We start from the raw sequence: 18,267 nt of genomic DNA, 5'->3' as shown, positions 1-18,267 counted from the left end.
GAATTTGAAAGCAGAAGACAAGGTTTCCAGTTCCACCTCTGATGCAGCCTAGTGGTTTCTAGTGGTTTGACATTGATAAATAGTTCTGAACTGTGTCCTCACTCTAACACACAGGCATTATAACACCACCTAACTCTCAGGGTCATGGTGACAATGAAATGACTTGCTAAAAGTTTTTTCCATAAACTACGAAGCCATGAAAATGCTGGTTGTCACTAATTTAATATTTTCAAGTATTGCTGCTAGCATTTAACAATATTTACCTATACTTTTTACAGGAATCTGTTTCTCAAACTGAATTTTTTTTTTAAAATATATTAGAACCGTACTCAGGGATAAATTAACCGAGGTCATAATCTCTGTGCTCTCTTATCAAGTTTAAAAAACTGGAAAATTACGATATGTGTAGGCAAGAATTTATTCTCTGAACCTGCCATATCATTGAACAAAAGATTTAGGAATGTATGTGCATTATAACATTTCAAACATTCAGGAATTACAATTATCCTAATGGATAAAAACACAAGAAAGATATTTATAATGATTAAAACATTATAATTACAGAAGTGTGAAATGTATAACATTGGCATATTAACATAAGATGCAAATATTATAATTTTCCTATTATCTTCCCATGAAACTCACAAAATTAAGCAAGATAGAAACCACTAATAAAAGTAAAGTGCATTTCAAACATAGCATCTTAGAGATTGGATATGGGTTACTCTAAATTAAACTTTACTAATTTTATACATTAAAAAGTATACATACGCATACACATTAAATATAGACAGTAGATTGAGGAAGTCATGCCTATTAATTAGGAATAGAACATTTTAAAATCAAATTACATCTTCCCACATGTTACGATATTTATGACAGGAGTAAAGTGAGAGGAAGAGCGTACAGATAGACTTTGAGAAGGAGGAAGGAAGGGTGAGTTTGTTAGTACTGGGAGCAGCAGTCGGGCGTAGGGAAGGAGAATATTTAATATTTCCACTGACAACCGTATTCCTGAAAGTGTCATTAGGTTCAAGAAAGCACTAGGACGCACGCCCTATTCTCTGAGGGCTGACCCACAGGAGCCAGTCTTTCTATCCCTAGAACTAGTTCTAGCTTCTATGATCTTTCTAGAAAGCTGAGAATACTGCAGTAGCGTCGAGAACATTCTTCAACGCGCACCGACGGTAGAAGGACTAGACGGGAGGGCAAATAGCCCTAAGACTTCAGGAAACGAGTTTAAGATGGAAAGCAGAGGTTCTTCCAGTTATGTCTCCGTGAAGGCAAATCCGGTAGAAACGAAAAAGATTTCTGTATCTATAATGACAAAGCAATAAAACCAGTTAATTCATCAGGAAAACAGCTCATTCTGCACCCAGGCGCGTCTTGCCATTAACAGCACCAGAGGTTGGGGAGAGTTCGAGGGTCGGGGAGACACAAGGTAACCGCTCAGGTGCAGCACCCCCCTCCCCATACCCAGTGGCGCCGATTTCCCCAAAGGCAGGCCTGGGGTGGGGCGGGGGGACCTGACCGCCTGGCCAGGCGGGCGCGCGGGCCTGGGGAGCCCCAGTCGCTGGCATCTTGCAGCGCTCTCCGCTGGAGAGCCAACGGCGCTTGCGGACCCGCTCCTTGCTCCGTGACAAGCGGGAATCCCGCCCATCCCAGTTCGGTCCCGGGTCATGACCCGGTCCTGGGCCATGACCCGGTTCAGGGGAGGCTGGGTCCCTGTTCTGGGCTCTTGGGGAAAGGCAGGCATCTGGCCGCGTTCAGGCCTGCACCTACAGAAGGGACCCTGACATCCAGGAGCCAGTTATTGGAGGAACTCTGAAGCCTTGCCTCGTGGCACTGGGATATCCTGGAATAAAAGGCATCTGGGATCAGTTGTTCCTGGAGAGGCCTTTGTCAGTATCAGGCAGCACGTTCAAATGGGGACTATGGCCTATTTGCAGCCACTGCCTTAGAGTGACTTACAGAGCTGGGGCACCCCTGCACCCAGGAGGATATGCAGGTGGTTGGCTCCAGACCCTAGTTCCGCAGGCTTGGAGGAGTACAGGCTGCTAGAAACTTCCTGAAGGGGTAGTTACTGGCCTTGCCCTGGGAAGTCAGGGATTTGGAAGCCATCCTGGGTCTGCAAGGGCCAGGTCACTAGAGTGGGCTCTAATAGGAAATAAACATCTGCCTAATTCCAAGTCACAACCAACTAACTGATGACTATTCCTCTTGAAGGCAGATCTGGGGCAATTTGACCACCTTGCCAGGGCCAGGTGGGGCATGCTTGCCTGGGGATCCTTCAGCAAGAGACACCAGGGAGTTCTAGTACCCAGAGGCCTGGCTACTGGGGTTTTGGATCCAGAAAGGGCGTATTGGTCTGGCACAGCTTTCTGGAGCAAGCAGCGATCTGGTCCAGCTCTGGTTCCTAAACCAGGCCAGGACCGGTTCAAGAGAGGCTGGGTTCCTGTGGTGTTCTCTGTGGGAAATCAGGCATCTGCCGCCGTCTAAGGCTGCAGCTTCACAAAGGGACCCTATCACTCCGAACAAGATATCTCCAGAATTCTGAAGCCTTGCTTGGGGGAACCAGGCGCCCTGGAATGAGAAACATCTGGGATTTCTGGTTCCTGGAGAGGCCTGGATTCCCCATCAGGCAGTGCGTCCAAACGGAGAGTGACTGTTGCCATCTTTGTAGTCGTAGTATCAGGTTGTACTGAGGGGAGAGGGGCCACGGGGCTGTCCAGAATGTGACAGGCCTGAAGGGCTCCAGATGCCCAAGCTCTAGAGAGAAGACCGTACAGCACAGGCTGTGCAGTGCAGTTCCGTGTGGCTGGAGACTGCAGGAGGAACCCCGTCGAGAGATGCCAGTTCCCTGGAAAGGGAGTTTAGGGAACAAAGCATGGAATTTCATCCCTAACCTAGCTATAGGCACCTGGTCCCCTGAAGGCAACCTAATGGGAATATGACTGCCTTGCCTTGGCTGGGTGGGTAGCCTGGCGTGCGGATCATCCAATGAGAGGCCACGGAGACCTGGTCCAGGGGCAGAGAGAGGCCAGGTCAGGGAGTGGACTCTTGTGGTAATAATAAAGTATTAATAATACTAATAAGAAATAATGGTAAAGTAAATACAGTAAGTAAATAGTATAAAATAATATACAAATATAAACCCATTTTCATATTTCATCAGAATGAATCACTGATAGTTACATTGATTTCATATATATCAGGAGACAAAAAAAATCTGTGGCTAAAATAGAATACAACACCAAGACGCGCTTGCTTACGGAGCGGCTCCTAATTCCTAGATTTAAACCTGTGACAGAGAAAAGAGCCGTCTTCAAATGGATAAAATTCAGTCACCTTTCAGAGATGAATCCCAGGCTTATAGAATCTACTTTAAGTGACTATTTTGTAAAAGGTATTTTAGCGTCCTTGGAAAAGGTATACCTAATCGCACAAGCTAGAAATCTTACTGGGTAAAAACTCAAAGATGTTCCCGTGAAAATTAAAAATCTGCCTTTCATCTTCCACGGCATCTTGCTAATCAATGTGATGCTTGTTTTACACTATTAACCAGAGCACGAAGTCATCAGCCTCTTTGCTCGAGGATGTTAAAAATGTCGAAACTATGATCTAGCAGAGGAATGGGCGATATAATCTCCAGCTGTAGTGGTCAGGGGTGCTGGAGTACCTCTTGGCAGTGATACGTGGTTCAGACTTGCATGGGTAATTGTTGTAATCAATCCACCATGCATCATTCTTTTAAGAATGCAGGAATAGTGTATATAATTCTTATTCAAAAGGAAATAGTATGCATAGTGGCCTGTTAGATACTAAATATATTGAGCAGACTCTGAAACTTAGGATGATAACTAAAAGCTAGGTGTTATTATTTCCAAAGCACGGGTTCTGCAGGTAATGAGAACAGTGTTGAGAGTGGTCTGTCGATGGCACACTGCATGTGTTGTGCATTCTCTCCCCACTGCAATGAGTGATGAGCACAACATCGATGACGAGATCTGCTTCAGGCTGATAACATATGATGGGCGCTATCTTGGGGCACAGAATGTTACCATTGATCTATAATTGCTGAAAGACGCATATTGAGGTGCAAAATCTCTAATGCTGATCAGAAGTTTAAGGCACAGTCATTCAGAAACAGGGTTTCATTTTAAATATTTGCCAAAGTCATAAATTTGCCTTTACGCCTTTTGATTTAGAGTGGGTCCAGGCTCAAAGAAGAATTGAGGACCTCCGTCCTGGCAGACCAGATTGCCTTCTGGGACAGATGATGGATTAATCCATAGCTAGGACTGGATCATTCATTCAAAACTCATTGAGCATTTTCTTTTCTTTTATTTTTTGAGCATTTTCTATATTTAATAATATGTGCTAAATGCTATAGATCTTAGTGTTAAAGGACAAAAAAATTCACTTTGATGGTTTTGTAGATAAAATGAACAAATAAGCATTTGTGGTAAAATATAATATGTACTTTTATATGACAGGGGATTATAAGAGAACTGTCGAGTGGCACCCAAGGCAGACATAAGTAGTTAAGTAGAGTGTCCAGCATCATAGGATACTCAAACTCAATTTTTCAGAATGAATGAGAATTAACTGTGGGGGCTAGGATTGAGGTGTGGGACATCACAAGCAAGGGGAATGCTATTGCAGCCCAAAGATATGAGAGACAGTGGAGATGTAGGAACATCATTGTAGGCGGTCCCAATGGAGTCCACATCTTTCTGAATCTTCTACTCCATTCGAAAGCTTTATCCTGGAGATAAGAGGAACTGTTTCTAAATTTTGCACAGACAATCATATAATCAGATTTGTATTTTATAATGATCACCCTCAGAAATGTAGAGAATGACTTGAAAGAGAGATGTCAGTAGCAGTAAGACAAGAAGAGAGATGGTGAGTGTCTGAATAAGGTTGGAACAATGGGGATGGCCCTTTAGATCCATTTCCATGGGGGAAATGATAGGATTTGGTGACTAATTGGAATGTGGGGAATAAAAACAAGATGATGATAACTCCTAGAAATCTGGCTTGGGTGATTTGGAGATAATCCCATTCACTGAGAAGAGAAGTTTGGCAGGAATAGGGGTGTAGGGGATCAGTGAGGGTGGATTGAGGAGAGTTTATATTTGGAATTGTAGAATGATGTCTGCTGAGATAGTTGGAGAAGACATCCTACAATAGTTGGAATCAGAAGAGTAATGTGGCCTAGAGTTACAGACTGCTAATGTGTATCTTATGTGAAGATGTCACTGGAAAAAAATTCCTGATACTCATTAGAATGGTCACCTGCTTCTAGATTCGTAGTCTTTCTTAAACACAAGTCAGATAAATACAACCCTTTAGTCTTTTCCAAAGTGCCTTTGATTCCTTCACTTTTGCTGGAATTTGATGAAACCACTTTCTATGCAACCTTTTTTTTTTTTTTTAAGATTTTATTTATTCATTTGACAGAGAGAGAGATCACAAGTAGGCAGAGAGGCAGGCAGAGAGAGGGGGGGGAAGCAGGCTCCCTGCGGAGCAGAGAGCCCGATGTGGGGCTTGATCCCAGGACCCTGGGATCATGACCCGAGCTGAAGGCAGAGGCTTAACCCACTGAGCCACCCAGGCGCCCCTATGCAACCCTTTTTAAAGGGTTGTTTTTTGTTTGTTTGTTTTTGTTTTCTGTTTTGTTTTGTTTTGTTTTTTACTTGATTCTCAGAGCCAGGAGGGAAGGTTCACTTTCTCGCTAACCCCCCTGCTCCTGAAAGACCACTGATTCACCATTCATTTACACTACTCTTTTCTTTTCCTCACAAGCCATTATTTCCCAACCTCCAAGACGCTACCAGCATTCTCAATAACTTCTTCTCTTTCCCAGCCAACTTCTTCACATTTGGTTCAATTCAGCAAAATGTGCTGAACACCTGTCACGGGACAGGTGTTTGCCAGACACTGAGGATGCACATCCTTGAAGGACGTGAGGCCCTGGGCTGTGATTCAGGCTCATGGCCAATAGCACAGGCTCTAAACTCAGATGGTCTCTAATCGAATCCGGCTCTACCACTTTCTAGCCTTTTGGTCTGTGTCAGGTTTCTTACCTCCCCTGTGCTTCAGTTTCATCATGAAGAAAAGGAGCATAATGATAATGCCTCGTGGATAATTTTTCAAAGATCAAACAAAATCAAATAATGTACATAAAGTGCTTAGCACAATACCCGATGTGAAATAAGCTCTCGGTGAATCTCGGCTCTTACTATTGATGATAAGGAAGGATCCTTGTCCTTAAAGCAGTTGTTGGAGATCAGCAAGTAACAAATAATAAACTATAATGCTGAAAATGCTATGAAAACACAAGAGGATGGAGCCAGTAAGGAAATCGGGGAGTGTACTTCACTAAGGATGAGGCATTTAACATAAGTCTTAAAGGATGATTTCATCAGATGGACAAGTAGGAAAAAAACTTTGAGAGAGAGAGAGAACTGGTGTGTCCAAGCTCTGGGAGGTCAGAGTGTATGGCGGGTTTGAGAAGAAGAAAATGATCTGATACGACTGGCATAGAGAGTGCTGATAGAATTGTGAGGAGATGTGAAACCAGAAGTATTACCAAAGTTTTTAGTTGTCAAAAATGAAGACTTTCACTTTGTCCAGATCCAGTTGGGAGCAATTTCAGAATTTTATGGGCCATGCTTTTTGCATTTCTTGAGCTTCCTGTTTTCAGTGACCTGCCTCTCTATCCCCCGACAGCCATACCTGGTGCAGTTTCAAGTTGGACCCTCTCATCCTTCCAAACCGCTTTCCCACCAAAGTTCCCACATTCTGAGCTTCCAGTGTCCTTGTTTCCGTTGAATTTTTACCTCATCTTTGGCAGAGTATCAACCACCTGGCTTCTCCACACTCATACTGTCCAAAGCTCCTTCTCCATCTTGCTGTCTCCTTAGGAGCCTGGGCTTTGTGGAGAGCTGTTCTACAAACAATACAGAGCCTGTATTGTTTTCTGAGCCTTCTTGTTCTCGACCTGCAATTATTTCCTTGAAGATTTCCCGTTCTGGAGAGCCCTTCATTGTCTACTCTTTTCTCCTAATTTAAAGTCGATTGAGCTACCTCAAATATTTACTACCTAATTTGGGCTATATATTTACCGTTGCTCATTAGCTACGTCTATGTCCATTGTAGCCCTTTAAAAAAAATCATATTTAGTATAGTGGCTCCTCCAAATCTGTCCAGTATGCCATCTCTATTTGTTTTAGTGGAATTGGAATCTATTCCAAATTCCCTTCAAGGAATATGTTTGCTTCCAAAGACTTTTCAAAAATGTTTTTTTATCCTATCTACCCTGAGGAATTGAAGAAGGAATAGGAAAGAAAAAATAGATTATAGGTAATACCTATTATAGTTTATACCTATATCTATACCTATAATACCTATATACCTATATACCTATAATACCTATACCTATAATACCTGTATACCTATAATACCTATAATCTATAATACATTATAGATATAATACATTATAGATTATAGATAGTACCTACCATTCATTGAGCATTTACTATAATCCAACCTTGGTGTTAGCAGTGGCAGAGCAGAGCTTCATCCTAAGTGGTCTGTCTACAAAATCCATGTTCTTTCTACTCTTTCACGATGAGTGGCAAAGGAAAAGGGGAGAAAGGAAGATAATAATAGCAGGTACAGTTTTTATAATTTCCTAACTCAGCATGATACAAAAAGTATTTGCTGGACTCATTTGCGAAAGCGTTTGTCCGCCTTGCATGCTTCAATTAGCGTTCTCTATAAAACTCTTTAATTTCCATCTACCCAGATCCTACATAGTTTTCTCTGCTCTACCATTCTGTACTATGGTGGCTTGGAAATTATGTGTGTCCTTATGTCTTTCCAGATTTCTATAAGGAAGTGGAGACAACTTCTCTCCTGGGATCCCAGCACTTATCTGGCATAGTATCAAATTCCCAGCTCACCGAGGGTGCGGATGAAGAGTCTGGGGCTTCTGTTCCTCCTTCATTTTTGCTACATCTTTAACTTTCTGTTTGTCTCTCACCTGAGGTGGGCCAAAAACTGAACAGTTCTGCTCATTTGAATATTCTACTCTGATCTTTCCTGTCTCGGGTCTGTGTATCAATCAGGTTTTGGTCAGAAAAAAAAGAACTCAGTCTATGTATATCATTTATAAGAAGTTTAAATGGTAATTAAGGGCTTTACACAGAAAGGCTCCGTAATTTGTGGGTTCTGTTGAAAAATAAAAAATGTGGGGTCCATTGTTCAAAAATTATTAAGAATTTGAAGATGGTGACAGAAACACAAATCAAGCAGGAGTCTGGGGCACCTGGGTGGCTCAGTGGGTTAAAGCCTCTGCCTTTGGCTCAGGTCATGATCTCAGGGTCCTGGAATCGAGCCCCGCATCGGGCTCTCTGCTCAGCAGGGAGCCTGCTTCCACCTCTCTCTCTGCCTGCCTCTCTGCCTACTTGTGATCTCTGTCAAGTAAATAAATAAATCTTAAAAAAAAAAATCAAGCAGGAGTCTGTTGAGCTTGAATTCTGACCTCTCCCAACACACAAATTCCTCCATTGAAGTTCTAAACCCTGCGTCAAAGTACCTCAGACTGTGACCTTATTTGAAAACAAAGTTGTTGCAGATATTAGTTAATATTTGGCTGTGAGAAAATTTCTGAACTTCTTTCAACAGTTAATGCAAATAGAGTAGTTCAGAGTGAAATTATCTTGGACTGTCAGGAATTAATGACCTGACACCTTAGGTCCCCATTTTTATGTAGGGATGCCTTGTGGGTATTAGCACAGTATTCGTTATGATGAGTTACCAAAGCTAATGACGTCTGTGGATTTTTCTTTTCCTGTCCTACCTATACTTTCTTCTTTTGGTGCAGAGTTCTTCTTGTCCTGTGTGGTTTGTTTCCCCCTCCCACACACACTTTCTATTTTTTTATGTTTCATACTATGAACTATTAATGAATTCCAACAGATTGGTTTGGTTCCTGGGTGGATTTTTGTGAAACAACTGTACAATTATGAATTTTCTGTTTCTTAGACAATCAGCCGCAGAAATACTACTCGCCGTGACTCTATTCAATTTCTATTACCACATACAGTTACAATAACATGGTGCTGTACTTACTAACACTAGGCATAAAGTGAATGTTTCCAGATAGAATGGGCCACACAGTTCAGGTATGGTTTTGAAGGTTGAATAATTGTATATTCAGTGGATGTAAGCATGTGATTGACAGCAAGTATCCAAATGAAAAATGAAAATCATAGTTAGTTATCCATATGTTTTATGTATGAAGCCGGCATCTGGAAACACAAAGACATCTGGATAACTGACTGTACTTCACCACATTTCATCTGGCTACTTTTGCATCATGCAGACATTGACCCAATAGTTTTTGTCTATATCAGCAGTAGTGATAAGATGCAGTAAAAATCGTATCATTAAATAATATCAAGATAATACAAATAAATCACCCCAAACTAACCAGCTGAGTCTAAACTGTATCTAAACTACTCAAGCCCATTCTTATTTGTACATCAGGATCACTTTAAAGCTAACGTAGTTGAGCTGCAACATATAAGTGGAGCTTCAGAATTTAAAATAATGGTTTAAAATGTATTTCTTAAGCACTAGGAAGTAATCTGGGTGTATATCAGATGGCTATATGAATTTTATTTGAGTTACAAGATAAAATTTAGAAAAGCTTTAACAAGTTCTAAACCACTGATTTGGCTTGATATATTACTACTTTCCAGCAAATATAGATGATTAAACTACCAAAGGACATAGTCCAACATCACATAGGCAAAGGCACTCTGGATAACTGGATTGACAATATGTATGTAGTCGGGAATTGTACATAGGGAGTATGTAGTGATAGGAATTGCACAAAGACAGCCATTGACGGGTATGGGACACAGGCAAGAATGCAGGTGAAATCACCATGCTTTGAGCCTGCATATGGCAGGTACTAAGTGCCAGTTGCCCGCTGCTCAGAGAGCACTACGGGAACCCACAATGACCACATATTCTTGGGTGGGCATAGTTCATTCTTCTTAAAGTTAGGATTGATTATTGTCATTTCAGGGAGGTAATTTTGTGCCTTATAATTACTGAAGGCTAACCCCTTACCATATGAGCTGCTATATATGTTAAAAAAATAATTATAAGAAAAAAATTTTTTAAATTTTAATTTAATTTAATTTATTTTAATAAACATATAATGTATTTTTATCCCCAGGGGTACAGGTCTGTGAATCGCCAGGTTTACACATTTCACAGCACTCATCATAGCACATACCCTCCCCAATGTCCATTTCCCCACCACCCTCTCCCATCCCCCCTCCCCCCAGCAACCCTCAGTCTGTTTTTTGAGGAAAAAATTTTTTAAAGAACTTATTATTTTTATCTCACATTCTTGGGAAATAGAGATATCTATTGTCATTTATTTTGCATGGCAGAAATAGAGATACTAAAATACTGCTGAAAAGCCATTTCAGAGAGAGTAAGAATGAGAATGTAGGTCTTCTACCGGCCAGTTCAGTGTTCCTTCTCTTGACATTACTAATGCCAAATACAACAGCTATGATTGATCTCATTCCTAGACTGGGTAAGAAGTGGCCAGGCCTCACACGGCAAGCCATTTACCTTGCAACAAATACTACTGTTCCACAGCTTTCTATTCTTATCGACGTAAAATTTAATTTTTAAGTTTTTTTCTTCTTAAAAAAAAACAACCAAATTTAATATGCTGGCATCCCTTTCAACTTAGGTATTTACAGAATCTAGTCACAGTTGTAAATGGTCAGCAATGTTAGAATATTCAACCACTTTTGTTGTCAGGAAAGGAGGCACATAATCAAACTATTAATAACTTCTGAGTCATTTTAAAATCCTTCAATATCATTTTAATACATAATTTATTATCCTGAGTTATAGGCATAGAAATAAAGATATGTAAAAATAGATACTCTCCATTTTGCATCTTTTAAAACGTATGCAAATTTGACTATTGTCTATCAAATATTATTTTGACGGATTCAGTAGGGTAGTTTGTCCCATGTGACTACTTTTGTAAATCTTAGACTTCTTTGCATACTAAATAATTTTCACTTACTATTTTGAGGGGAATAAATACATATATTTTAATGTAACATTACCTTAAAATAAAGTAGCTCCTAATAGTGCCACTAATTATATTAAGTTTAAATCAGAAACTGATTTCCTAATTGAAAGTAGTATTTTACAACACTACAGAAAATTTAAATTAAAAAAAAAAGCCTCTGCAGAAGGAGCACTTAAGGAATTAATTGCACATTGTATTTGTACAATAAATGTTGAAAGAACAAGTATTGGTTTTTTTTCTTCTAATGACATTTAGTATGTTCACCTACTATCATAAGCACTTTAGAACACATTGTAATTGTGAGGTAATTACAAGTGGTGGTCCCATTTTTCAGGTGCAGAAACTGAGATACGGAAAGGTTAAGAATAGTTCAAGGTCACACGGCTAATAAGTGGCCATGCCAAGATCCCAACTCAGCTTGTTTGACTTTGGAGTCTGAGCTCTTACCCACTTCTTTACATGATGGCGAACTAACTGTTTAAAAATAATTTGAAAACATTGACCAGTCCCTTTTAAGCTTCCAACAAAAGTACAGTTAACAGTAACTTTGTTCTAAAAATGACTTGTTTAAACAGACTAAAGAGCCACAAGCTGTTGTATGCAACAGCTCTTTGTAAGTAACAGCTGCTGTGCATTGTGCAACTTCCCACAAGTGTGCCAGGAAGTTAATATCAATTACAATTAAGGAGGAAAATTATTTTGGGTAACATAACATTTGACAAGCGCTCTGGTAAATAAAGAACTGGCAAAGAGCTAAAATATGAATGCTGCGCTAAAACTTTTCCTTTTTTCTGTGCTGACTCTCTTAAAAGGTGTGAACTGTGAAATGGAATTTGATGAATGTCGGTCCCAGCCCTGCCGAAACGGTGCAACTTGTCGGGATGCTCTGGGGGCCTATTTCTGTGACTGTCCCCCTGGATTCGTAGGTGAACACTGTGAACTCAATACCGATGAATGTGCCAGTCAGCCGTGCCTCCATGGAGGGCTGTGCGTAGATGGGCACAGCAGGTACGTTTTCTCCTGTTTGGGTGATTGGCTTAGAGAGAACTCATGGACCAACAGCTATTACACCACTCTGGGGAGTTTGGAGAGCTCATGTCCTTGGCCGAAAATGTTCATATTGTTTTACCCTTTAAGGGACAACAAGTAGTAACATTCAGGTTTTACTTTAAAAATGCATCCTTTGGAGGACATTTGTCCCAAGAGTGAGGATTTTCCGAGTCACTCTCATAATCGTTTAGAACTTTTATGATACAGAAAAATGCCAGCTTTTAAATTCCATGAGTTAAACCTGTTGTAGATAGGGAAGGTGCAAAAACAAAGCTAGAGATCATTCTGTAAGTAAATATTAGGTTGTATTTACATAATAACAAGCATATAAATCAAGTGGTAAAATAGAAATTCTTCAGGAATTTTATATAAAAACACTGTTGGAAAAGGCAGTGGTATGAAATTGATTATATCTTGAATTTTCAGGTTTTTTGGGAATTGGGTGAAAACTGTTGAAAGAGTAGAATGGCGAGAAGTAGCCATGTAATTCTGCTCCAAAGCAGATTCTATCATTGGTTTTTCAGTAAAATAAAAAAACAAACAAATAACACCTTAATATGATACATACAATAAATTTAGGTAATGGTAGTTGAATTGGTATAAAATATTTTAGAGAACTTTCTGATACCTAATTTTTTTTTAGTAGGCTCCACATCCAGCATGGAGCCCAGCATGGGGCTAGAACTCATGACCCTGAGATCATGACCTGAGCTGAGATCAAGAGTTGGAGGCTTAACCGACTGAGCCACCCAGGCGCCCCTGATACCTATTTTAACACAAATATTGAGTTATCACATGTGTAACAATTTGAACAGCATTAGTACTTAATGTCTTATTGGGTCCTTCAACAGCTCACTGGAAGGCAAGGTGAGCATTAATAATCTCCCATTACATCAAGGTGTCTAAAGCTCAGGGAAGTTAGGTGACTCCCACAAGTTCACACAGTTAATTGTTTGCAAAGGAAGGACTAGAATCCAATTATCTTTTATTTAAAAAGATAGAATTTATCCCAAATCTGAGTTTCAAAGAGAATCAGACTCAAAAGGGGCACGTGTATTTCAACTATCAGCAAAATGATACAATTTTAAATAGAACAATATGGGGTGCCTGGGTGGCATACTTGGTTAAATGACCCAACTCTTGGTTTAGGCTCAGGTCATGATCTCAGGGTCATGGGACTGAGCCCGAGTGGGGTCTGCTTAACATTCTCTCTCTTCTTCTGCCTTTCCTCCTTCCCCCTCCCAAATAAATAAATAAATCTTTTTAAAAAAATAAATAGGACAATGTAGATGTATATTTCTTTTGTAAATTGTAAAGCCTAACTTCTAATCACATTCCACATCTTGCCTCTGACTTTCAGTTTTACCCAAATCATCTTCCAGGGTCAAGAATCTACATTCCTGAAGGCAGGTTACTGACCAACATGAACACACACCAGAATGCAAGTTTCCATACAGGCAGTCCAGAGGAGGAGCAGGTGCTCCTTCCATCCATGCTTTGCTGTCTCCACAAAGCATCAGACAGAAAACACACAAAGCTTTTGCTTCCTATGGAAATGCAAGCAGAACAAGGCTGACTCCTGCTACCTTTCATGTCTTCAACTCATGTGCCATGAATAACTTTTTTATTTTACCCTTATTTCTCTTACTACCTAAATTTTGAGAAGATAACCCCAAGGTCAATAAGTACAACCTGATTTTGATTTCCCACAACAAGAAAGTACCACATTTGCTATGAGGTTAATGGGAAAGTCAGAAACTACACACACACACACACACACACACACACACACACACACACACAGAAAATAGGTTCTTGCAGACCAAAGGAATGTGCCCATAGAGTCTCTAATTCTAGGAATTGAGATCCACTAGTCAGCCTAAGTTCATGGCTCTTGTCTCTAACGTCTTGTATATAGTAGATTTTTGGTAAATGTTTTTAATTAATAAGAGGATTTATCACTAGTAATACATACCAAAATTATAGTAATTTATTACATTTGCTAGTATTTCAATTTCCTTAGTGAAATCTTAGTCTCTGTATTTGGTGGTAAATATACAGACAAACCATAATGGACAGGACTCCAACTCTTTATATATTCATGGGCATTCTTTCCTCCAGACCTTCATTTTATCCAAGTTGAGTGTGCAAGCCCATCTTTTTACAGTACTAAGCCCGTGAGGAGACCCCATCTAAATTAAAAGACTCCTCTTGATAAAGTCAACAACTTTCTCCATCAGATTTGTGTTCTGAATCTGTCAGATAATCTCACTCAACCAGTGAATGGTTAGACAGAGCAAGACTCAAATATTTCTGTAACGTAAACATAAGAGAACATAAGTCACAGTTCATATAACGAGGGCTTTTCCTGTTTTTTAAATAATTTATTGTTTCATTTTTCATAAGGGACCTTATTAGTGGGCTGTATATATAAAAGAATGACACAGTGGTATAAATCATTCTCTATTGCCTTCATAAATACTAACAACTTTATTTAGTCCTACTTAGTAGTAATTCAGTATTTTTCTGATGCTTCAGATACTGTGTCTATTCTTTTTATGCACATTTAATTATCACAATAACCCTTGACCTAGGTATTATTATCTTCAATTTATGGATGAGAAAACTGAAGTAAATCATCATGGTTTCCCAATCATTTTGCAGGAAGCCATACTATAAATTTAAAAAGATAATCAGATATTAGTATGGAAATACATAATGTTTTCAGGCTTATAGAGATGATTCCCTAGAGTTCTTGCTATAAGTATTAAAACCATGCCTTGGGTCTCAGATGGCCAGGGGAAGAGATAGAATAACGATATTTGATCTCGATATGACCAAGAGTTGATGTGAAAATTTCATTTTACTCTCCAGCTATAGCTGTAACTGCACGGGTAGTGGATTCACAGGGACACATTGTGAGACCCTGATGCCTCTGTGTTGGTCAAAACCCTGTCATAATAACGCTACATGTGAGGACAGTGCTGACAATTACACTTGTCACTGCTGGCCTGGTAAGTGACAAATATCTTCCTTTTGGGGTGGGGGGGGGAAGCTTAGAATAGAAACAAATCACTTATAGCAAATACGAACTAAAAATTCTTATTGTTAAAAGTATAAAACCAACTCTTTCTTCTACTTATCATTGTTTAATTTAATTGTATCCTTCATTGTTCACACATACCTATTGCTACACTATGCATTATCTAAAGTAGGTTACCAAGCTGCCCAATCATCAGAAGTTTCTAGAAAAAATGGAGAGGAAAAAATGAGTAGAAGAGTCAATTTCAGCATGGTCTTCATGGAGAAAAATTCACTTGAAGATGCTTCCTTTTCTTCCAAGATGTTTTCCGTAATACCTAGAATATATGGAAACTCGTGAAACAGTATTAAAATCCTAGGAGATTATATTATAATTCATGGAGTCAGTCAACATAATTATGATGGTCCCCATAGGGGATATAGAATATTCCAGAAATGGGTGTATTCTCCTAGGCATTTATATTATAAGTGAGATTACAAGTTTAATATACATAAACCACAACTAAAAATTACACAATTAAGCTGAGTGTAGAGGTGATACCAGAATCAGTAGAAAACATTACATAACACTCAAGTCAACAAGTCATCTTTAAATATTGATGTTAATTTTGGCAAAAAAAAACCTGCTTGACATATTTTTAAACTAATTCTCACTTTGATTTCATTGATAAGAATAAAAGAGTATTATCTCCTCTTTCTTGATCCTATAGTAAAAAATGATAAACTTATGATTATTTCGAATCTAGCTGTTTAAAGCTTACCGAGCATCTATCCATTTCTCCCTTTCATTTTACTGTCTAAAGAAAAAATAATCCTGTGGTTGGGGAGGAAACATGGAGACTGAGGTCAATCCAGTTGTTAGCTTCCCATTGAAAGGCATCTCATTGTCTAAGGGACATTTAGCATGCTTTGGCTGCATATATTTTGTAGGTAAAAAACAAATGTGAGGGGCGCCTGGGTGGCTCAGTGGGTTAAAGCCTCTGCCTTCGGCTCAGGTCATGATCCCATGTTCCTGGGATTGAGCCCCACATCGGGGTTCTCTGCTCAGCGGGGAGCCTGCTTCCCCCTCTCTCTCTGCCTGCCTCTCTGCCTACTTGTGATCTCTGTCAAATAAATAAATCTTTAAAAAAAAAATGTGAAAGTGTAAAAGGAAGCTCTGAATTCTGTGGCTCAGGAATCTTTAGGAGTCATGCGTCTACCCACTTCCAGAAAACGAATAGGGCCTGTTTTTTGCCCTTTGGTCAATGGTTTAATTTAAATAATGAAAATAATCCAAAATGTGTCTTTTCACTTTCTTGTGATCAATCAACACCCAACACTCAATTAACACTCTGTACAAGATTCTATCTGGATATGGGTAGAGTAGACAATTTGGGACTAGAACAAATCTATCCCTTATTAACTGAGTGAACTAAGGTGGTTACCTCTCAATTCTTAAGTTCCTCATCTGCAAATGAGGGGTGAAAAAATGACTTGTATTATTATGAAGAATAAAATTATAAAAATAGGGCCTGGAACATATTAGGTACTCAAAAAAAGCAACTGTTATCATGTACCAGGTTCTACAACAGGAGGTAGGAATTACATATGAGAATGGTTTCTGTTCTCTAGAGGGTTTGTAATGAAGTCAGGCAGTTAAGAAGACCTATCTAAAAAAAAAAAAAGAGAGAGAGAGAGACAAATCAATATGGGTTCTATTCATTCATGGATTCAATCATTTAAGCCACATGGATTGCAGTACCATTTATATGTTTCAGGGGTCTGGGAATCAAAAAGACATGGTCCCTTCTTCCAAAGAATTTAAATTCTAGTAGAGAGAGAGTGTAAAAAAATGTGCATAGTACAATTTTTGGTACAGTAAAAGGTTAAGATAGATTCTATAACAGGGAATAAGGGGAGAAGAAGTATAGAGATGGCCTGATCCAGTAGGCCCCATTTTAGAAAATTTGAAAGATCACGAAGCATATCCCAGAAATGTACTCACTAACTGTGTGACTTTGGAGAAGTTACTTCACTGCTCTGAGCCTTGGTTTCTTCATCTATAAAGCAAAGATGATAATAATATTCACTTTGTAGAATTACTTTAGAAAGAAATCCAGTAATATACATGAAGTTCCTACATCAGCCTAGACCATAGTAAGCACTCAATAAATGTTAACTAGGTACCAAAATTAAGAGACCCTGTGGCTGGCACGTAGTAGCTCATAATTGATTTAAGGAAAGAAGAGAGGAAGGGAAAGGAAGACAGAAGAAAGGGCTATAGGCACACATGGAAAAGAGCATATCCAGTTGTAGAACTTTGAGTGACTGTTCCAAAATGCTGGACCACATAGCGCTGGTGGTAGAGCATTGAGCTTGGGGAACAAGACAAGACTCAAGCCAGATCACAATGCTGCTTGTCTTCCCGGAACACTATGGGACAGAGATGCAGCATAATCTGGCCTGCAGATTTAGTAATAACTTTCTGTAAGGAAGTGAGAGTGAGTGGAAGATGATGGAGAGAAATAAAACAAAAGGCACCGATTCTAGTAAAAAAAAAACAACAAAAAAGTTCTCCAGTAGTTTAAACAAGAGATAAGGCTATTTGCCAGAACTATTGACTATAGGGTTAAGGGTGGGGATGAGGGAATGGACAGCTCTGAGACTCTTGAGAGGGCAGCTATGATGTGGGAATTAAGAAAGGGGCATAGCCCAAGGACAGTTCTGCTTGAATTTCTTTCTTGGGTTACTGGATGATGGTGATTTTGCCTAGACAGAAAATTTCAGAATGTCTTTGTATCCTATTCTTACTGTTATATATAAAGAGAAGATTTAATGCTTCAGACTACCCTGTATCTAAGAAAAAGAGACCATTCCTTTGGATTACAAGACCACCACAACTGAAGGCAATGGCAAGAATCCACCACTGGGGTCCTCACTTCAAAAGTAATTAATTACAAGAAGTATCAGTCATCTTAAATGCTTATCTTAAATTTTTTCTTGTTACCCAGGTAAGATTGGATTTGTTTAAAAAAAGAAAAGAAAAACAT

The 18,267-nt window shown here is 39.3% G+C and overlaps 1 protein-coding gene across 3 annotated transcripts in view; it reads left to right on the top strand.

Moving 5' to 3' along the window:
- Nucleotides 1-18,267, top strand: part of CRB1 (crumbs cell polarity complex component 1) — a gene marked incomplete at both ends in the record, with an annotated part of 205,899 nt that overhangs the window by 72,558 nt on the left and 115,074 nt on the right. For 2 of the 3 annotated variants that reach the window (XM_080824426.1, XM_080824428.1), the window contains 2 exons: nucleotides 11,959-12,154; nucleotides 15,071-15,210. The exons of the other annotated variant lie outside the window; for it this stretch is intronic. In XM_080824426.1, the coding sequence (XP_080680552.1) occupies nucleotides 11,959-12,154; nucleotides 15,071-15,210 (336 nt within the window). The remainder of the gene's footprint in view (nucleotides 1-11,958; nucleotides 12,155-15,070; nucleotides 15,211-18,267) is intronic. 3 annotated transcript variants of the gene reach the window in all.

Source organism: Martes martes (assembly GCF_963455335.1).
Source record: "Martes martes genome assembly, chromosome: 15".
Taxonomy (NCBI): Eukaryota; Metazoa; Chordata; class Mammalia; order Carnivora; family Mustelidae; genus Martes; species Martes martes.
The sequence above is the reverse complement of the archived record's forward strand: the minus strand, read 5'-3'. Positions and strand labels throughout refer to the sequence as shown.